This window comes from Babylonia areolata, chromosome 3 (genome assembly GCF_041734735.1).
Source record: "Babylonia areolata isolate BAREFJ2019XMU chromosome 3, ASM4173473v1, whole genome shotgun sequence".
In the NCBI taxonomy this organism is placed as follows: Eukaryota; Metazoa; Mollusca; class Gastropoda; order Neogastropoda; family Buccinidae; genus Babylonia; species Babylonia areolata.
This window is the reverse complement of record NC_134878.1, coordinates 43,800,252-43,814,632: the sequence shown is the minus strand read 5'-3', so window position 1 is coordinate 43,814,632 and position 14,381 is coordinate 43,800,252. Positions and strand designations below refer to the sequence as shown.

The 14,381-nt window shown below is 38.8% G+C and overlaps 1 protein-coding gene across 1 annotated transcript in view; it reads right to left on the bottom strand.

Annotated features, from left to right (window-relative positions):
• Positions 1–1,174: 1,174 nt before the first annotated feature.
• Positions 1,175–14,381, bottom strand: part of LOC143280000 (palmitoyl-protein thioesterase 1-like) — a 13,865-nt gene continuing 658 nt past the window's right edge. Inside the window, exons 2-10 of the mRNA XM_076584436.1 lie at positions 10,803–10,912; positions 9,274–9,401; positions 8,417–8,487; positions 7,887–7,974; positions 7,184–7,198; positions 6,426–6,516; positions 5,855–5,953; positions 4,749–4,820; positions 1,175–2,862 (exon numbers count right to left, since the gene is read on the bottom strand). Of these exons, the coding sequence (XP_076440551.1) occupies positions 2,737–2,862; positions 4,749–4,820; positions 5,855–5,953; positions 6,426–6,516; positions 7,184–7,198; positions 7,887–7,974; positions 8,417–8,487; positions 9,274–9,401; positions 10,803–10,912 (800 nt within the window). The 3' untranslated portion in view covers positions 1,175–2,736. The remainder of the gene's footprint in view (positions 2,863–4,748; positions 4,821–5,854; positions 5,954–6,425; positions 6,517–7,183; positions 7,199–7,886; positions 7,975–8,416; positions 8,488–9,273; positions 9,402–10,802; positions 10,913–14,381) is intronic.

Sequence of the window (14,381 nt, the reverse complement as noted above, 5' to 3'; positions counted from 1 at the left end):
TCTCCCCATCATATAACGTGCTTGCGTAACCCTAGCATGCTCTTGCCTTGCGAATCTTTGTAAGGCACTCTCTCACGGCCAGAAGTGTGAACAATAATTATTGAAAATCAAAATCTATGTTCCCGCCCACCTACAGCGGTAAACTTTATATCAGTGTGATCACTATGAATTTTATTGTAAAAAGAACAGTTTTGTTGCTCACATTTGGACCATTTTTGTATTTGCCCTGGACTTGATCTGTACTGTACAAGTCGCCGAAAGTAACACCCATCAAACAGTCTCAAACAGTGTCAAGTTCGTCACTGGTGCGCCAAATTAAATAAAATTAATTAGTCACACTTAGGTGGGGCTTGGGAGGGAGGGAGCGTGGAGGTTCAAACCACCAGCACGGAAACGGTAAACACTCTGTGATGTGACTCATTGCTGGTCAGTTGTGTATCTATATAGGGGGCACAGGGGCCTCTGAACCTGTTAGTTCACACTGATGATCTTTTCTCGACTGTGTGTGTTCTGGTGTACATCTAAAAACCAACCACCCGAGCAGGTGGCGGAGTGGTATACCAAAGTGTGTGTGTGTGTGTGTGTGTGTGTGTGTGTGTGAGTGTTGCAACAAATGCTCTCAAGGTCTGATGTACAGTGTAGGACAGCAAACCGGGTAAGTTTTGCATAGTGCAGTACAGGAGTGTGTGCCAAATCAGTGCAATCCCCCCCCCCCCCCCCCCCAGCACACTAATTTCTTCTTCAACGTTCGTTCCATATTTGTTGAGATGCTTTAGACTTGAAGCTTCGTCGCCCTGACAAAGCCCACGGTTTTCTCCAGGTCAGTCCAGTCACATGCTTATTTCATTCCCTTTCAAAGTAGATGATGACTAGATAATGACTAGATAATCTCAAGCTGTTTTTTAAAATTATTTTTTTAATTGAAACAACAAAGTCAAAATGGTATGTCTTCAAAATGTGCATTATTTTCCAGCAACAGCAAGCTGAACCAGCAGGCATGATTTTTCCCCCTTAATAAGACACTCACCACCCACACAATGTAGAAGGAACAGGACCCCTCCACACATCTGCTGCCCCCCCCCCCCACACCCCCCAGAAAAAGGTCAGACCATGTTGACATTACTTTCATTCAAAAAAAGAAAAAAAAGAAAAAAAAAGAAGTAAAAACACTATGTCTTTCATAACAGTGAGTTTATTTTCCTGTAACATCAAGCTGAACCAGTAAGCAATTGCAAAAACATAAAATATATAAGATATAAAAAGCATTCACAAATCATCATAACTGGTGAGTATTTCTAAAGAATGGCATGGGAAATAACCACTACAGATAAGGACATGAAACAGCAGAGATGATAAAGAAATAATGAAGTCTTTTAAAAAAAAAAAGTAAGGTAAAGCTACCACAACAATTTGGTATGTGCATAATGTCAAGAAGTCTTACATATGCTGGAACATACAAACAAGCAAGCGATATTTTGTGCACACAAACAGTAACTGTCTATGCTGTCATGAAACATTAATCTTTTGCCAATCATCATTGCTAATCTGAATTATAGAAAAATATCATGGAGCTTTTTGTGCATAAAAATAACAGGTATTAGTATGATTATTACACAAGCAAACTACATTTGAATATTACTGAACATCAATTCAAAATAAATGAAAAAAACACAAAAAACACACACACAAATTTTAAAACTCCATAAATATTGATGAATCAGTCAACCAGTGTGAACAAGATTCAGACTAGGTGACTAGAGTAAGGAGACAACCTTTAAAAAAAAAGAAAGAGGAAAATATAAGTGGGAACAGTGGGCAGAATTTCCCAGGGGAGGAAGAAGGAAGGATGGTTTTTGGAATGCCGAGTGATCGCATGAACAGTCAAATCACACGAGAAAAGCATATTTTACAACCTTACAACTCTACACACCTGTGGTTCATCTCACATCGAGCTTCATTATCCAGCAGAACTTCTGACTTTTCAACAACTCACTCTATGTCCATGCTCTTGTCTATGCACCTGCCTATCTGATATGACTATCTTCACCTTGCAATCAAATCAAATTAAAAGTCACACACACACACACACACACACACACACACACTCTCACCATGAACTAAAAGGGGTTTTCAAACACCGACCCCCCCCCCCCCCCTCGAATCCCCTCTACCTAGACAAATTGTGCTACTGCATACACCACTGGCTGACTGAATTTTCTTGCCTTTTTTTTCTTTCTTTCAAATTGAATAAATCATCAATAAGCTCCTTTTTTTCATTTCAGAGAGTTACTCACTCATCCAAGATTATGATACAGTATAGTAATATTTTCAAAAAACAAAACATTCATCATGAAAGGGAAGGCAACTTGACATACGTCTTTGTTCTGAATTTCTTCAACATCACTACCTCTGCATACAAATTATTTTTTCCTTTTTTCTGAACGAGTGGAAAAAACAATACTCAAACAAATGAAATGGAATAATAATATAATATATACTGAATATCACAGAAACAAGAATCTGTCTCATCTGTAAACAAAAGACACACACACATAATTTATATAATTATCTTAGGTAATCAGAACAATCCATCAACCCTTTTTTCCTTTTCTTCTTTTCATTTTCACTGTCCTTCATGCAATCAGTCTGAACAACAAAACTCATACAACTGACTGAACCACAAGCTAACTTAATGTAACAAACTACTGACATTGAGCAGCAGTGTTCGCAGCGATGTTACTGCAGGAATGGTTTGACGATGTTATTGATGAACCACGTTCTGTTGAACCGCAGGTGATCACCGTCAGATGCCAGAAAGTGAAGTCGTCCTGAAGCCTGCAGTTCCTTCAGGCCCAGTCGGTCCTGGAAACAGAATAGGAAAGAATATGTCTTTATCAGCAAGTGTACCAGGGTCACAAGGAATATTGGAGGGGTGGGGGAGGGGGTGGGGGACAGTACACATAAGGTAAAAATGTGGAGTGATGGCCTAGAGGTAACGCGTCTGCCTAGGAAGCAAGAGAATCTGAGCGCCCTGGTTCGAATCACGGCTAAGCTGCTATTTTTTCCCCCTCCACTGGACCTTGAGTGGTGGTCTGGACGCTAGTCATTCAGATGAGACGATAAACCGAGGTCCCATGTGCAGCATGCATTTAGCGCACGTAAAAGAACCCACAGCAAGAAAAGGGTTGTTCCTGGCAAAACTCTGTAGAAAAATCCACTTCCATAGGAAAAACAAATAAAGCTGCATGCAGGAAAAAATACAAAAAAATGGGTGGAGCTGTAGTGTAGCGACGCGCTCTCCCTGGGGAGAGCAGCCCGAATTTCACACAGAGAAATCTGTTGTGATAAAAAGAAATACAAATACAAAATATGAATTGGAGGTTTCAGTTACTCAAGGGGCATCACTGCATTTGGACAATATATATATGCTACACCACTTCTGAATTGGAAATCATGTACAAACACAAATACAGTAGGATTTTTAGACACGTATAAGTAGATGCTTGTGCTTGTGCATACTCTCTCACACACACGCCCCACCACCTACCCCTGTCCACACACACACGTCCACACACACTCAGCGCATATAAACATGTGAACTCACTTGAATATACGCCATACACTGCACATTGTATTCAGACGGGGATGATGACTAGATTTAAAGATAAATGGTTGCTGACTGCACAATTCTCTTTTACACACTTTGGGTTGGTTCAGGCGACATTGCACTGACAGATTTAGGGAAGAAGCTAATGGTGAAGCAATTGGTTTTGGTCCTAATACTTCTGTATTCATGACCTGAGGGAAGCATCTAAAAAATCCTTAAAGGTGTATGCAATTCATTCTCACCAACTGACAGACTTTCTGAGTAACCTTTATGGTATATGCTGTCCAGAGATGATAGGTCAGACTCAATAATCTAAGTGGCGTTTTTTACAATTCTGTTCAGAGCTGTGATTTCTGCCTCAGAAATGTTTCCGTATCAAACAGTAATAGCAAAGGTGACCACACTGTCAATGATAGCTCTGTAGAAGTCAACCACGGTTTTTCTTTTTTTGTCCAAACTTTTTGAGGAGCTGAAGAAAGTACAGGTGCTGCTGCACTTTCTTTCATAGCAATTTTTCTCTTTTCAAATGATCAGAAATGATCAGTCCAGCAAATTTAAATTAACCAATGATCTCTTCTTGCTTGTGTTTAATAACGAGTGGGGTCAGACTTGGTAGTTATACAAGTTACAGATTCTAAAATCAAAGATATTTCTTTTTCTGTAACACGCCACACCACATTCTACATCTGCACAACTGTAAATGTTTTGTAAACTGAAGACAAATGAAGGCATTGAACAAATTTCTTGCGCATGATCCATCCACATCATCCTAATAAGATCTCGATGCATGAAAACATAATTTCTGTTCGTAATGATTAGTTTATACCATCCATTTTCATATCATCCGTATTTTTTGCTTTCTGTTCATGATTTGATCATAGTGACCCTTTATGTTCACACACAACTGTACTTTGAAACTTCTCCTGTGTTAAGATTCAGAGACCCTGATGTAAACTGTTGTACATTCTGTTCATCCTGGAAAACCTGCCTCCAACTGTCTTTAGAGTTAACTACCAGTGTACTCACACATACATACTCACATACCCACACACTCACATAATGACACACACTGCACAAACACATACACACAAACTTTTGTGCAAAAAAACAAAAACTCCCAACTTTTTGTCTGCTACAATACCTCTGTGTAAAGTTTGGTCTGGTTCATGGGCAGGACAATCTCAGCTTGTCCAGGCTTGTAAAATCCGAACCACTGAAAACAGTCACAAACCACTGCAATACAATCAAGTTTTTGAATGGAAATAGATGCACAAGTCAAGACTGTGAGGCAGTTTGCATATCTCTTGTTAGATGGGCTCATGATAGTCAACTGGACAAAAGAAGGAGGTTTACAAAGACAAAAAAGAAGATAGAGGATGACCTGGACACAAACACAAATGCACAGCACTCATCAGAAAAATCTATGTAATCTGACTAATGTTTGGCTCCTTGAAAAGATTTTTTTTTTTTTTTTAATTTGCTAATCAGTTTTGAAATAAGTTTACATTCTGATATCAGTTCATCAGAAATGTTTAAAAAACACACACACACACACATGTGCACACACACAGACCACACACACTAAAGTATATTGCAGACGTTTTATTGTCACAACAGACATCACAACAAACATCAACACCTGAAACATTATGCAACTCACAATAGCTACTAAGGCAGAGTGCATCACCAGAATCTGGCACCAACCTTTTAATTTTCCCTGAGTGCATGTGTGTGCATTTTTATGTTTACCTACAGTAATAGTTTTCTGAAGAAATTTACCACGAACTCTCCTGCCTCTGTGGGTTTTGTTACATACACATATTAATGAATGCTGCATATAAAATATTGATTTGTTATCTCATCCGAAAGATAGGTACCCACACCAAAATTCAAGGTTTGGTGGAGGGGTGGAGGAGGCAGCATCCAGCACGTGCATGTCTCGAAGCACAAACTTGAGATTTTGTTTTGTAGGTGGGCATACCATTCATAAGGCTTCTACATGCAAGCACACATACATGTTCAACCCCCTACACACACACACAAGCAAGACCCTGAAATTTTGTTTCGTAGGTGGGTATACCATTTATTAGGCCACAATATGCAAGCACACATACACATTCAACCCCATACACACACACAAGCAAAACCCTGAGATTTTGTTTTGTAGGCGAGCATACCATTCATTAGGCCACTATGTACAAGCACACATACACATTCAACCCCCTACACACAAACAAGACCATTTACCTCACTCTCTTTGGGTTGAACCATGGTGTCTTGAAGGAACTTGACCAGCACCAAGTTCTTCAGCTTCAGCAGGTTGTCTTTGTAGTTCTGGTTTACTTTCTGCACACCAGTGTGTCTTAAATGTCCTATCACACTGATTAAAGACACAAGCAATCGGTATAACTGTAAGAGAGAGAGAGAAAGAGAAACAGAGTGAGTGAGAGAGAGAGTGTGCATGTGTGTGCGTGTGTGTATGCGTGAGTGTGTGTCTATGTGACTATGTGTCATTGTGTGAGAGTGTGTGTCCATGCATGTCAATGTATGAATGAAAGTGCATGCATGTGCATGTTTCTGTGTCCATATAAGCACATGCTTTCTTTGTCTTATCAAGTGCAGCACAAAACAATACTGTAGACCAAAAGCTTACATTGCGTGGAAGGCATGGCAGTGAAAGCTGTATCTTGCAATCAAACTGCATTGGGCATTCCCCATTTCTGCAACCATGACAAAAGAGCTGTTCGATGCTGTGTACAAGTTTCTTATTCTGACCACCATGACGACTTTCCTTTCTACTATCAACTCACAAACTGACCCTCTCCTGGTTGATATCAGCCAGAAAGACGCTCTTTTCCACGTACTCCTCCTCATTGAGTGGATCCTGCCAGTACTCAGCCTGCACCAGACTGAAAACGTCACCATGTCTCACATCAGCAACATCACTGTCAAACGCCTGCCACTCTCCATCAAAATCCTTCTGTTGTACACTCGTCAGCACACTTGGTCTATAAATACTGGTAGCACAATGAAACTTTCCCTTGTGTGAATACAGAACAGAAAAATGAAAATAATGAAAAATTTAAAAAATGCTGTGTATAATACAGTCAAAGTGTAATGAGAAGCACCTGAGACTTAACTATTTTCCCTAAGAAACTTTGTTTGCTGTATCAGTATACTATACTAATACTGTACTGTGCTGTACTGTACTGTACTATACTCTACAATACTATCCTATCCAATATGATACAATACAGTATGCTACCATACTGTATCATACCATACTGTACAGTACTGTACTGTACTTTTCTATACTATACTAATCCTATCCTTTCAAAACATCATCACACATTGCTGTTTTAACACTGTGACTATCCATTCAAAACAGCCAAGTTTATGTACTCACACTCTACACACACAAGTTTATTTACTCACACACACACACAAACACACACACACACATACACACCAGCACTGAAATAACATCTGCACAAAGTTAATCCTTTATTCTAAGTTTTTGTATCGAACCACATGAAAAAAAAAAGAAAAAAAAAAAGAACAAGACAATATACTCACTGATCTTGCACAAACCTGCCGACAAAAATACAGACAGGCATTTGACATAATGTCCAACACCAGACTGATAAACAAAGAAGATGACAATATCAATTCTGTTTATGTGTTACACAGACTACATACATCGTGAAAGGAATCAGAATCTATGAGAAAGTGCTTTAAAAATGGAGAATTTGAATCACCTGAGTCAGCAGAGTGTCACACACACACACACACACACACTAATTAATTTACTAGCAAACAGACCAACATAGTAAATAAACACTTCAACTTCATTGTATTTTACCACATCTGTCTTATTTTAAGATGTTGGTTTATGCTTAACTGAAATAACAAAATAAACATATTCATACCTTCATAACAAACATTACACCAACAGTTTTCTCAAATTTCACTCCCACAAAAATTATAACACCCAAAACTTTGTCATGCTTACATCCATTTATGTTAAGTATACTTTTCAACAAAAAAGTGTACCAAACTAACTCCAGAAACATTGTCAAGTTTATTTCCAATTTATGTTTACTTCCAATGTAGATTGTGCCATAACTGTTTTTCATGACCAGTCCGCCCCCCCCCCCCCCCCCCCCAAAAAAAAATTCTTTCCAACACAATACAGTAGTGCAAAAACAACAGCAGCAACAACAAAAATCACACCACATTATTATACTGCAAAGACAATGTAAATTCAAAGACAACTTACGACACATAGACTCCATAGTTGAGCAGCTTTCGCACAATGTTGCAGAGAGTCTCGTTCTCTCCAGGGCACTTGGGAAACCCATACACTCCTGTCAAAAGCCCACCATTGTCAGTTCAACGAGCAGAGCATTACACACACATACACATACCAAACATGTACATATGTACACACACACACATCCATGCATGGGCACATGTATATAGATACATGTACATATATACATATGCAAATGTGTACACGTGTGTATTGCTGTGACGATGTATGTTATCATTTACTCCAAGCTACCATTTCAAAGTTTCTATTGTCGCTGCCGTCTTCTGCGATTACTGATTGTATGCAATGGGTTGCCCTTGGGTGACGTCTAAACATTTTATGTCTTTTATGCATACATGTTGAATGACTGTGATATTCAAGTATCGTTTATGTGTTTTATTTTTAAACCACAAATGAATTTCTCTTGTTGAGATAAAGTATTATCTATCCTGTATACATATGCACTCGCACCTACATATGGATCTGTGCATGCATACCTTGGTGCTGTCCACCAACTGAGATCAAATTCAGCATTGGGGGGGAAGGACACCGTTGAGCAACTGCTCGCCTGGAACAGGAATCCACATATTAAATTCTGATTACTGTCACTCTAAAAAGATAATAAAATAATTACTACTAAAAAAAACCCCAACAAAATTTATATAGCACTGAATCTTGTGAGTAGACAAATCGTGCTGTCACACCAGTCATTCATGATTCAGTTCACCTCCATGCATAACTCTAGTTCACATAGATAGTCTGCATTCAGAAAAAAAAAAAAAGCGTAAGAGAAAACAGAAAAATCCTGTCCTGTATTCAAATGAGTTTTGCTATCTTTATGGATTAGGTGGTTTCTTCCACACTCCATTCTGGCATATGTCTACACTAATTAACCAGTAGGACAAGTTAATTCTGTGAGGAAAAAGCACACAAATACAAACACACTCTCCCACACAAAACACTCATATACTAACACTTATAAAACTTGATATTATAGTGTACAGACAGCTAAATAAGACTTCATGCTCCCAATCTGTTGTTTTTTTTGTGTGTGTATGTGTTTGTATGTGCATGCATATGCATATGCATGTGTGTGTGTGTGTGTGTGTGTGTGTGTGTGTGTGTGTGTGTGTGTGTGTGTGTGCTGTGAATTACATACATTGGTTTAACATGACACTTTAAGTATTTGTGATTCTCTTTGTCATTCCCAAAATGAGGTACAGCTGCAAAAAACAATCACTAAAGCCCCATCAGAATGCTTAAACAGAGTATATGTAGAGGAGCGAAAGTCTATGATTATGAACACTGAATAAATGACAGAGAGAAAGAGGAGACACAGAGAATTCAGTCTTACAAGAACTGTCCACCCTGAGAGAAACCCATGGCATTGTAGCCAGAGGCCAGCTTGGAGTCGTTCTTCAGCTTTGAGCACACCAGGCTGATCTGGTCGTTCACGTTCATCAGAAAGCCATTCTCTGTGTCCTGCACATTATTGTATTGTATTGCTTTCAGTTTGTCTTGTGTGATTATGTCACAAAGGACATTGGCTCTGACCTCAATCCCTTCCACTAGCCTAAGCGAGTTGAAAATGACACTCTAACTCATCAATTGTGTTACAAAACATATTCAATATCCAAAAGCGTTTGTGAGAATTATGTTTATAGAATTCTCAAGCACCTTCAGTACCATTCACTCATACATGTCTTCTTCTGCAACAACATGTCAGTATGAGTGTAATTCTACATCTGGTACTGTGGATTACAGATTTCCTCACTTGCAGGCAACATGTTTGTGTTAATGGTCACTTTTCAGGTGAATTTGTTCTAAATACAGGAGTGCTACAAGGATGTGTAGCCACTTTTGCTTTTTTCTATATACACTGACCAAATAAGGCAAATTAGAGTAAATGATGCCTTTACTAGCTTCCTCAAATTTGCTGATTAAATGGCACTGGTTGGTTTGCCAAATATTTTCTTTAAATGCTGAAACCCCGAGGATGCCATGCATGGAAAACTCTGTAACACTGAATTGTAGATAAAACATATACGAGTTTCCGTTAATCTTAACTGATGGTCAGCCTGTGGAGATACTGCAGCATTTTAAATATCTTGGAACTTTTACTGATGAAAATTTACACTTTTTGGTTCACAGTGATCATGTATACTTGTAAGACAGCTCAACATAGACTTTTTTTATATTTATTTATTTATTTTTTTATAGCTGTCTCAGAAGAAACAAAGAGAGAAAAAAGAAGGTAAAATCATGACCAAAGTGTCCTAAAAACTGTGTACAAGTCTCATTGAAAGCATGCTATTACTTAAATTTTAATATGTCATCATGGAACAAGGACTAGGGTAAAGTTATCACGTATAGTGAGATAAGCTGGAAAGATAGCAGGTCTTCAAAGGCTGTCTCTCAGTGATCTTTGCCATCATGCAGTCAAGTGCAAAGCCCTGCAGATTTTGAATGATCCAGAACACCCACTCTTCTCTGAAACTGAGATTTTACCTTCTAGCAGATGATACAGAATGCCTAATGCATGGAAAAATGTGTACAAAAAGGCTTTAGTTCCAAGTGCCATTTCCATTTTAAACTTGGTGTAAAAGTTACATCCCAACTTTCTTGGCCGTGAGAGTTTTAACTGGTAAGTCAATCAAATAGTTCATTCCATGCTAATCCTTGAGTATGTGCTCATGTGTCTATAAGTGTTCAGTCATTTGATGATGGAAGGAATGACCAACCTTTTCATACCTTCTTGAAAGCATTTATAATCCAACCCCCCCCCCCCCCCACACACACACACACATACACAGTGGCTTCAAGTATTAGACTTTTGACTTGAATTTCACAATGATTATGCACATTTCAAACTTCAATTGTCACCTCAACAATGTTGTTCCCAATCTGCAGAGAGCGCACGTAAATGTCCTTCACTTCCTCTTCTATCATCTTCTTGACGGACCCCATGGACAGAGGGTTGCAGCAGCTGTCACCTTCAACATCATAAACAGTCCACACGCTCACAATCACATGTATACATTTCAATGTGTGTATGATATGATAATCAGTTGCGTCCATCTATGATCATCAGAACAGCAGAGGAGGCAGCTGCTGTCCTCACTTTTTGGGCTTGAACTTTAGTGGAGAGTGTCTTGCTTAAGTTACATCCCAACTCTCTTGGTCATGAGGGTTTTAGAACAGTCTGTGTTGGGATGGTCTCCAAAGGCCAACAAGCCCCTACGGCTAAAGCATGAAAAGCCACTGAAATCTTGCCTCAAAAACAATACTCTTCCACTTACCACACTGTGCTGCACCTCCTTTTCTTTGTCACCAGATAGGTTTGTTAGATCACATTTTCTTTTTAGAAAGCAGAATGTGAAAATATGATGGTTATCATAATTACAGCAGCAATGAGGAGACCAGATACAAATAACAAAAATTGAAAAAAAGAATCTCATCAGACATTTATTAGCTGTTCTTTCATACATTTAACCCAGTTACTAACAAAAATGCTCACCAAAAAAATATTATCACCTTGGTTGAAAGTTGATGTGTTTAAATCAATAAATGACTGTAAACATTTTCAATAACTATCATAACTGAATTAGGTGCCTACTGGATCAGATAGTGCTGAAATCACTCTTGCAGCACAGGAAGTCCAGCTGCCAATGGACACACACACACACACACACACACACGAAAGCAGATACACTATATATATATATATATGAAAGCAGATACACTATGACTAAGCATGTATATTAAAAAAAAGAGTTCAGATTAAAGTAATCAGAAACCAGAAAAAATGTAAATAGATTATTTATAACTGTATAGATCAACTGTAACCTATACTGTCATCCAGGCTCTTTTTATGACTGGAGCCTTTGTGGCCAAGCAGTTCTTTGAAAACAAGATTTCAAGGTGAGACTGTCATGTGTATGATTTTGGTATGCTTGTCTGCTTAGAATGTTTGGATTTGCTGCTTGATATACACTGAAAAAGTGACCACAGCTGTACACGGATGAATGGATAGATGGATGGCGTAGCTAGGTAGGTAGGCAGGTATGCATGGAAGATTTCAAGGTGAGACTTATGTGTATGATTTAGGTTAGCTTGACTGTTTAGGATGTTTGGATTTGCTGCTTGCCAGACACTGACAAAGTGACAACAAGTGCAGTGTGTGTGTGTGTGTGTGTGTGTGTGTGTGTGTGTGTGTGTTTGTGTGTGCGTGCCAGACACTGACAAAGTGACAACAAGTGCAGTGTGTGTGTGCGCGCGCGCGCGCGCACGCGCGCGCGCGCGTGTGTGTGTGTGTGTGTGTGTGTGTGTGTGTGTGTGTGTGTGTGTGTGTGTGTGTGTGTGTGTGTGTGTGTGTGTGTGTGTGTGTGTGTGTGTGTGTGTGTGTGTGTGTGTGTGTGTGTGTGTGTGTGTGTATGTCTGTGTGTGTCTGTGTGTCTGAGTGTCTATACATGTATGTAACTAGGAGTATGATTTGGGTTAGCTTGTCTGGTCAGGATGTGTTTGGATTAGCTGCTTGCCAGACATCAAGAAAGTGACAACAGCTATTTATTTATAATATGTGAGTATCTTTTTTCTTTTTTATGCACCATTGTGTCAGTCTAAGTCTAACATTCAACTTAAAAGTTCTATGTAAACTGGTCCAGTGATAGTGGGACTGTGTGGGTGTGTTTGTGTGTAATGATGGGTGTGGGTGTATGCATTTTACATCTCATTTTCTCTCTCTTTGTCTAAATGTTATGTTTGGCAAAAGAATTTGAGCAAATGTGAGTTTCACTGTGAGTGAGCATGCATGTGTGTGTGCGTGTGCATTTGTGTGTATTGGAATGTGTGTTGTGTGTGTCACAGTCACACTGTGTGTGTGTGTGTGTGTGTGTGTGTGTGTGTGTGTGTGTGTGTGTGTGTGTGTGTGTAGGAATGTGTTTGTGTGTGCACAAGTATGTGCATGTGTGCATGTGTGTGTGTTGGGAGTGAGGGGAGTGTGTGTGTTGGCACAACTGAAATGACATAAGGAGACTAATAATACTGGCAGCTATCAAGATCACAAAGCCCTTAAGAACATCTCGAACATCAGAATGGTACTTGTGAAGATAACCTCAGGCAAATTCCAAATATCACGGTTATACTGCAAGATAAATGTATCAGAACCACAGCTGATTACAGTTCTCAATCATACTAGGTATTCATAACTCTCCCTGTTTCATTAAGTATATATATATATATATATATATTATTATATATATATATATGTGTGTGTGTGTGTGTGTGTGTGTGTGTGTGTGTGTCTTCTAAGATAAATGATACAATCATGTAGGTCAGAAGAACTCAGTGTCATAAGTCAAGAACTGTGTGACAGCAGGTGCTGATAATGATAACCACCAACTGACTTTGTTAACTTATACTAAGAGACACTACAAATTCAACCTTTGAATTTAATCCGTTCAGTGCCTATATAAGATGTCAACTGATGTCCTACACAAAGTGTTGTCTATAACTATAAGGCATCTACTGATGTCCTGCATCCATTCTGATTTTTCCTTCATCAAAGTTTGATTCAATGATCACAGACAAACTCTGAACAGTTAGCTTTATAATTATATGTCTGTGTTATAAAAATATTATTCAGATGAGCATACATCAGGTAGAAGACCCCTTTCTTCTACATAATTATTTGCTAAGTGGAGTATGTGGAATGCAACAGAAAGATTGCAAAAATGGCACCAGAAGTTGGCTGAACCTTCAGCAGGCAGAGATAGTGGTCCTAAGTTATATGAATTTGCAGGCTGTTCAAATGATTCTACTTTTTTTTCTAGATAGGTATCAAATGGAGATGGATCTCTCTTGTCTGATGTTTGTTAGAAATGAAGATTATGACAAGTTTCAGTTTCAGTAGCTCAAGGCGGCGTCACTGCATTCGGACAAATCCATATGACAAGAAAGTGATGAAACTGACAACCCAACATTCAACTCTGTTCAGTCACTGTATTGAAGCAGACAGCAAAACTGTGACTGCCAGTGAGGGCAGTATATGTGTGCCAAAATTGGGAAGGGAGTGGGGAGATGAAGAGGAGTGGTGAAAGGCAAGTGGTCATAATGTAGTCAGAAGGCGTGAAAGGGGGCAAGGCTATGGGTGAAAGACACCAGTGAGCTGTTTTTTCATTGCCACCTACTGGACAACAGCCATTATCTGTTAAAAAATGCAAAAGATGTGAACTAAGAAACAAGAGCAGATTCAGAATCCTCAGTAGTTTTCCTTTACAAAAACGTTCACTTTCTTTCTGTATCTCTGGCAGTTCTTGTGCTAGAATTTGTAAAATTATATCTTATCCCCTGAATCATCAAAATTCACTGTCAAGGGAGAGCACTTTTGTTTTTTAACACAAAGTTCTCTGGTACTGAAAATGTTAATACTACTAGCACTATGATAATAATGATAATTAGTGA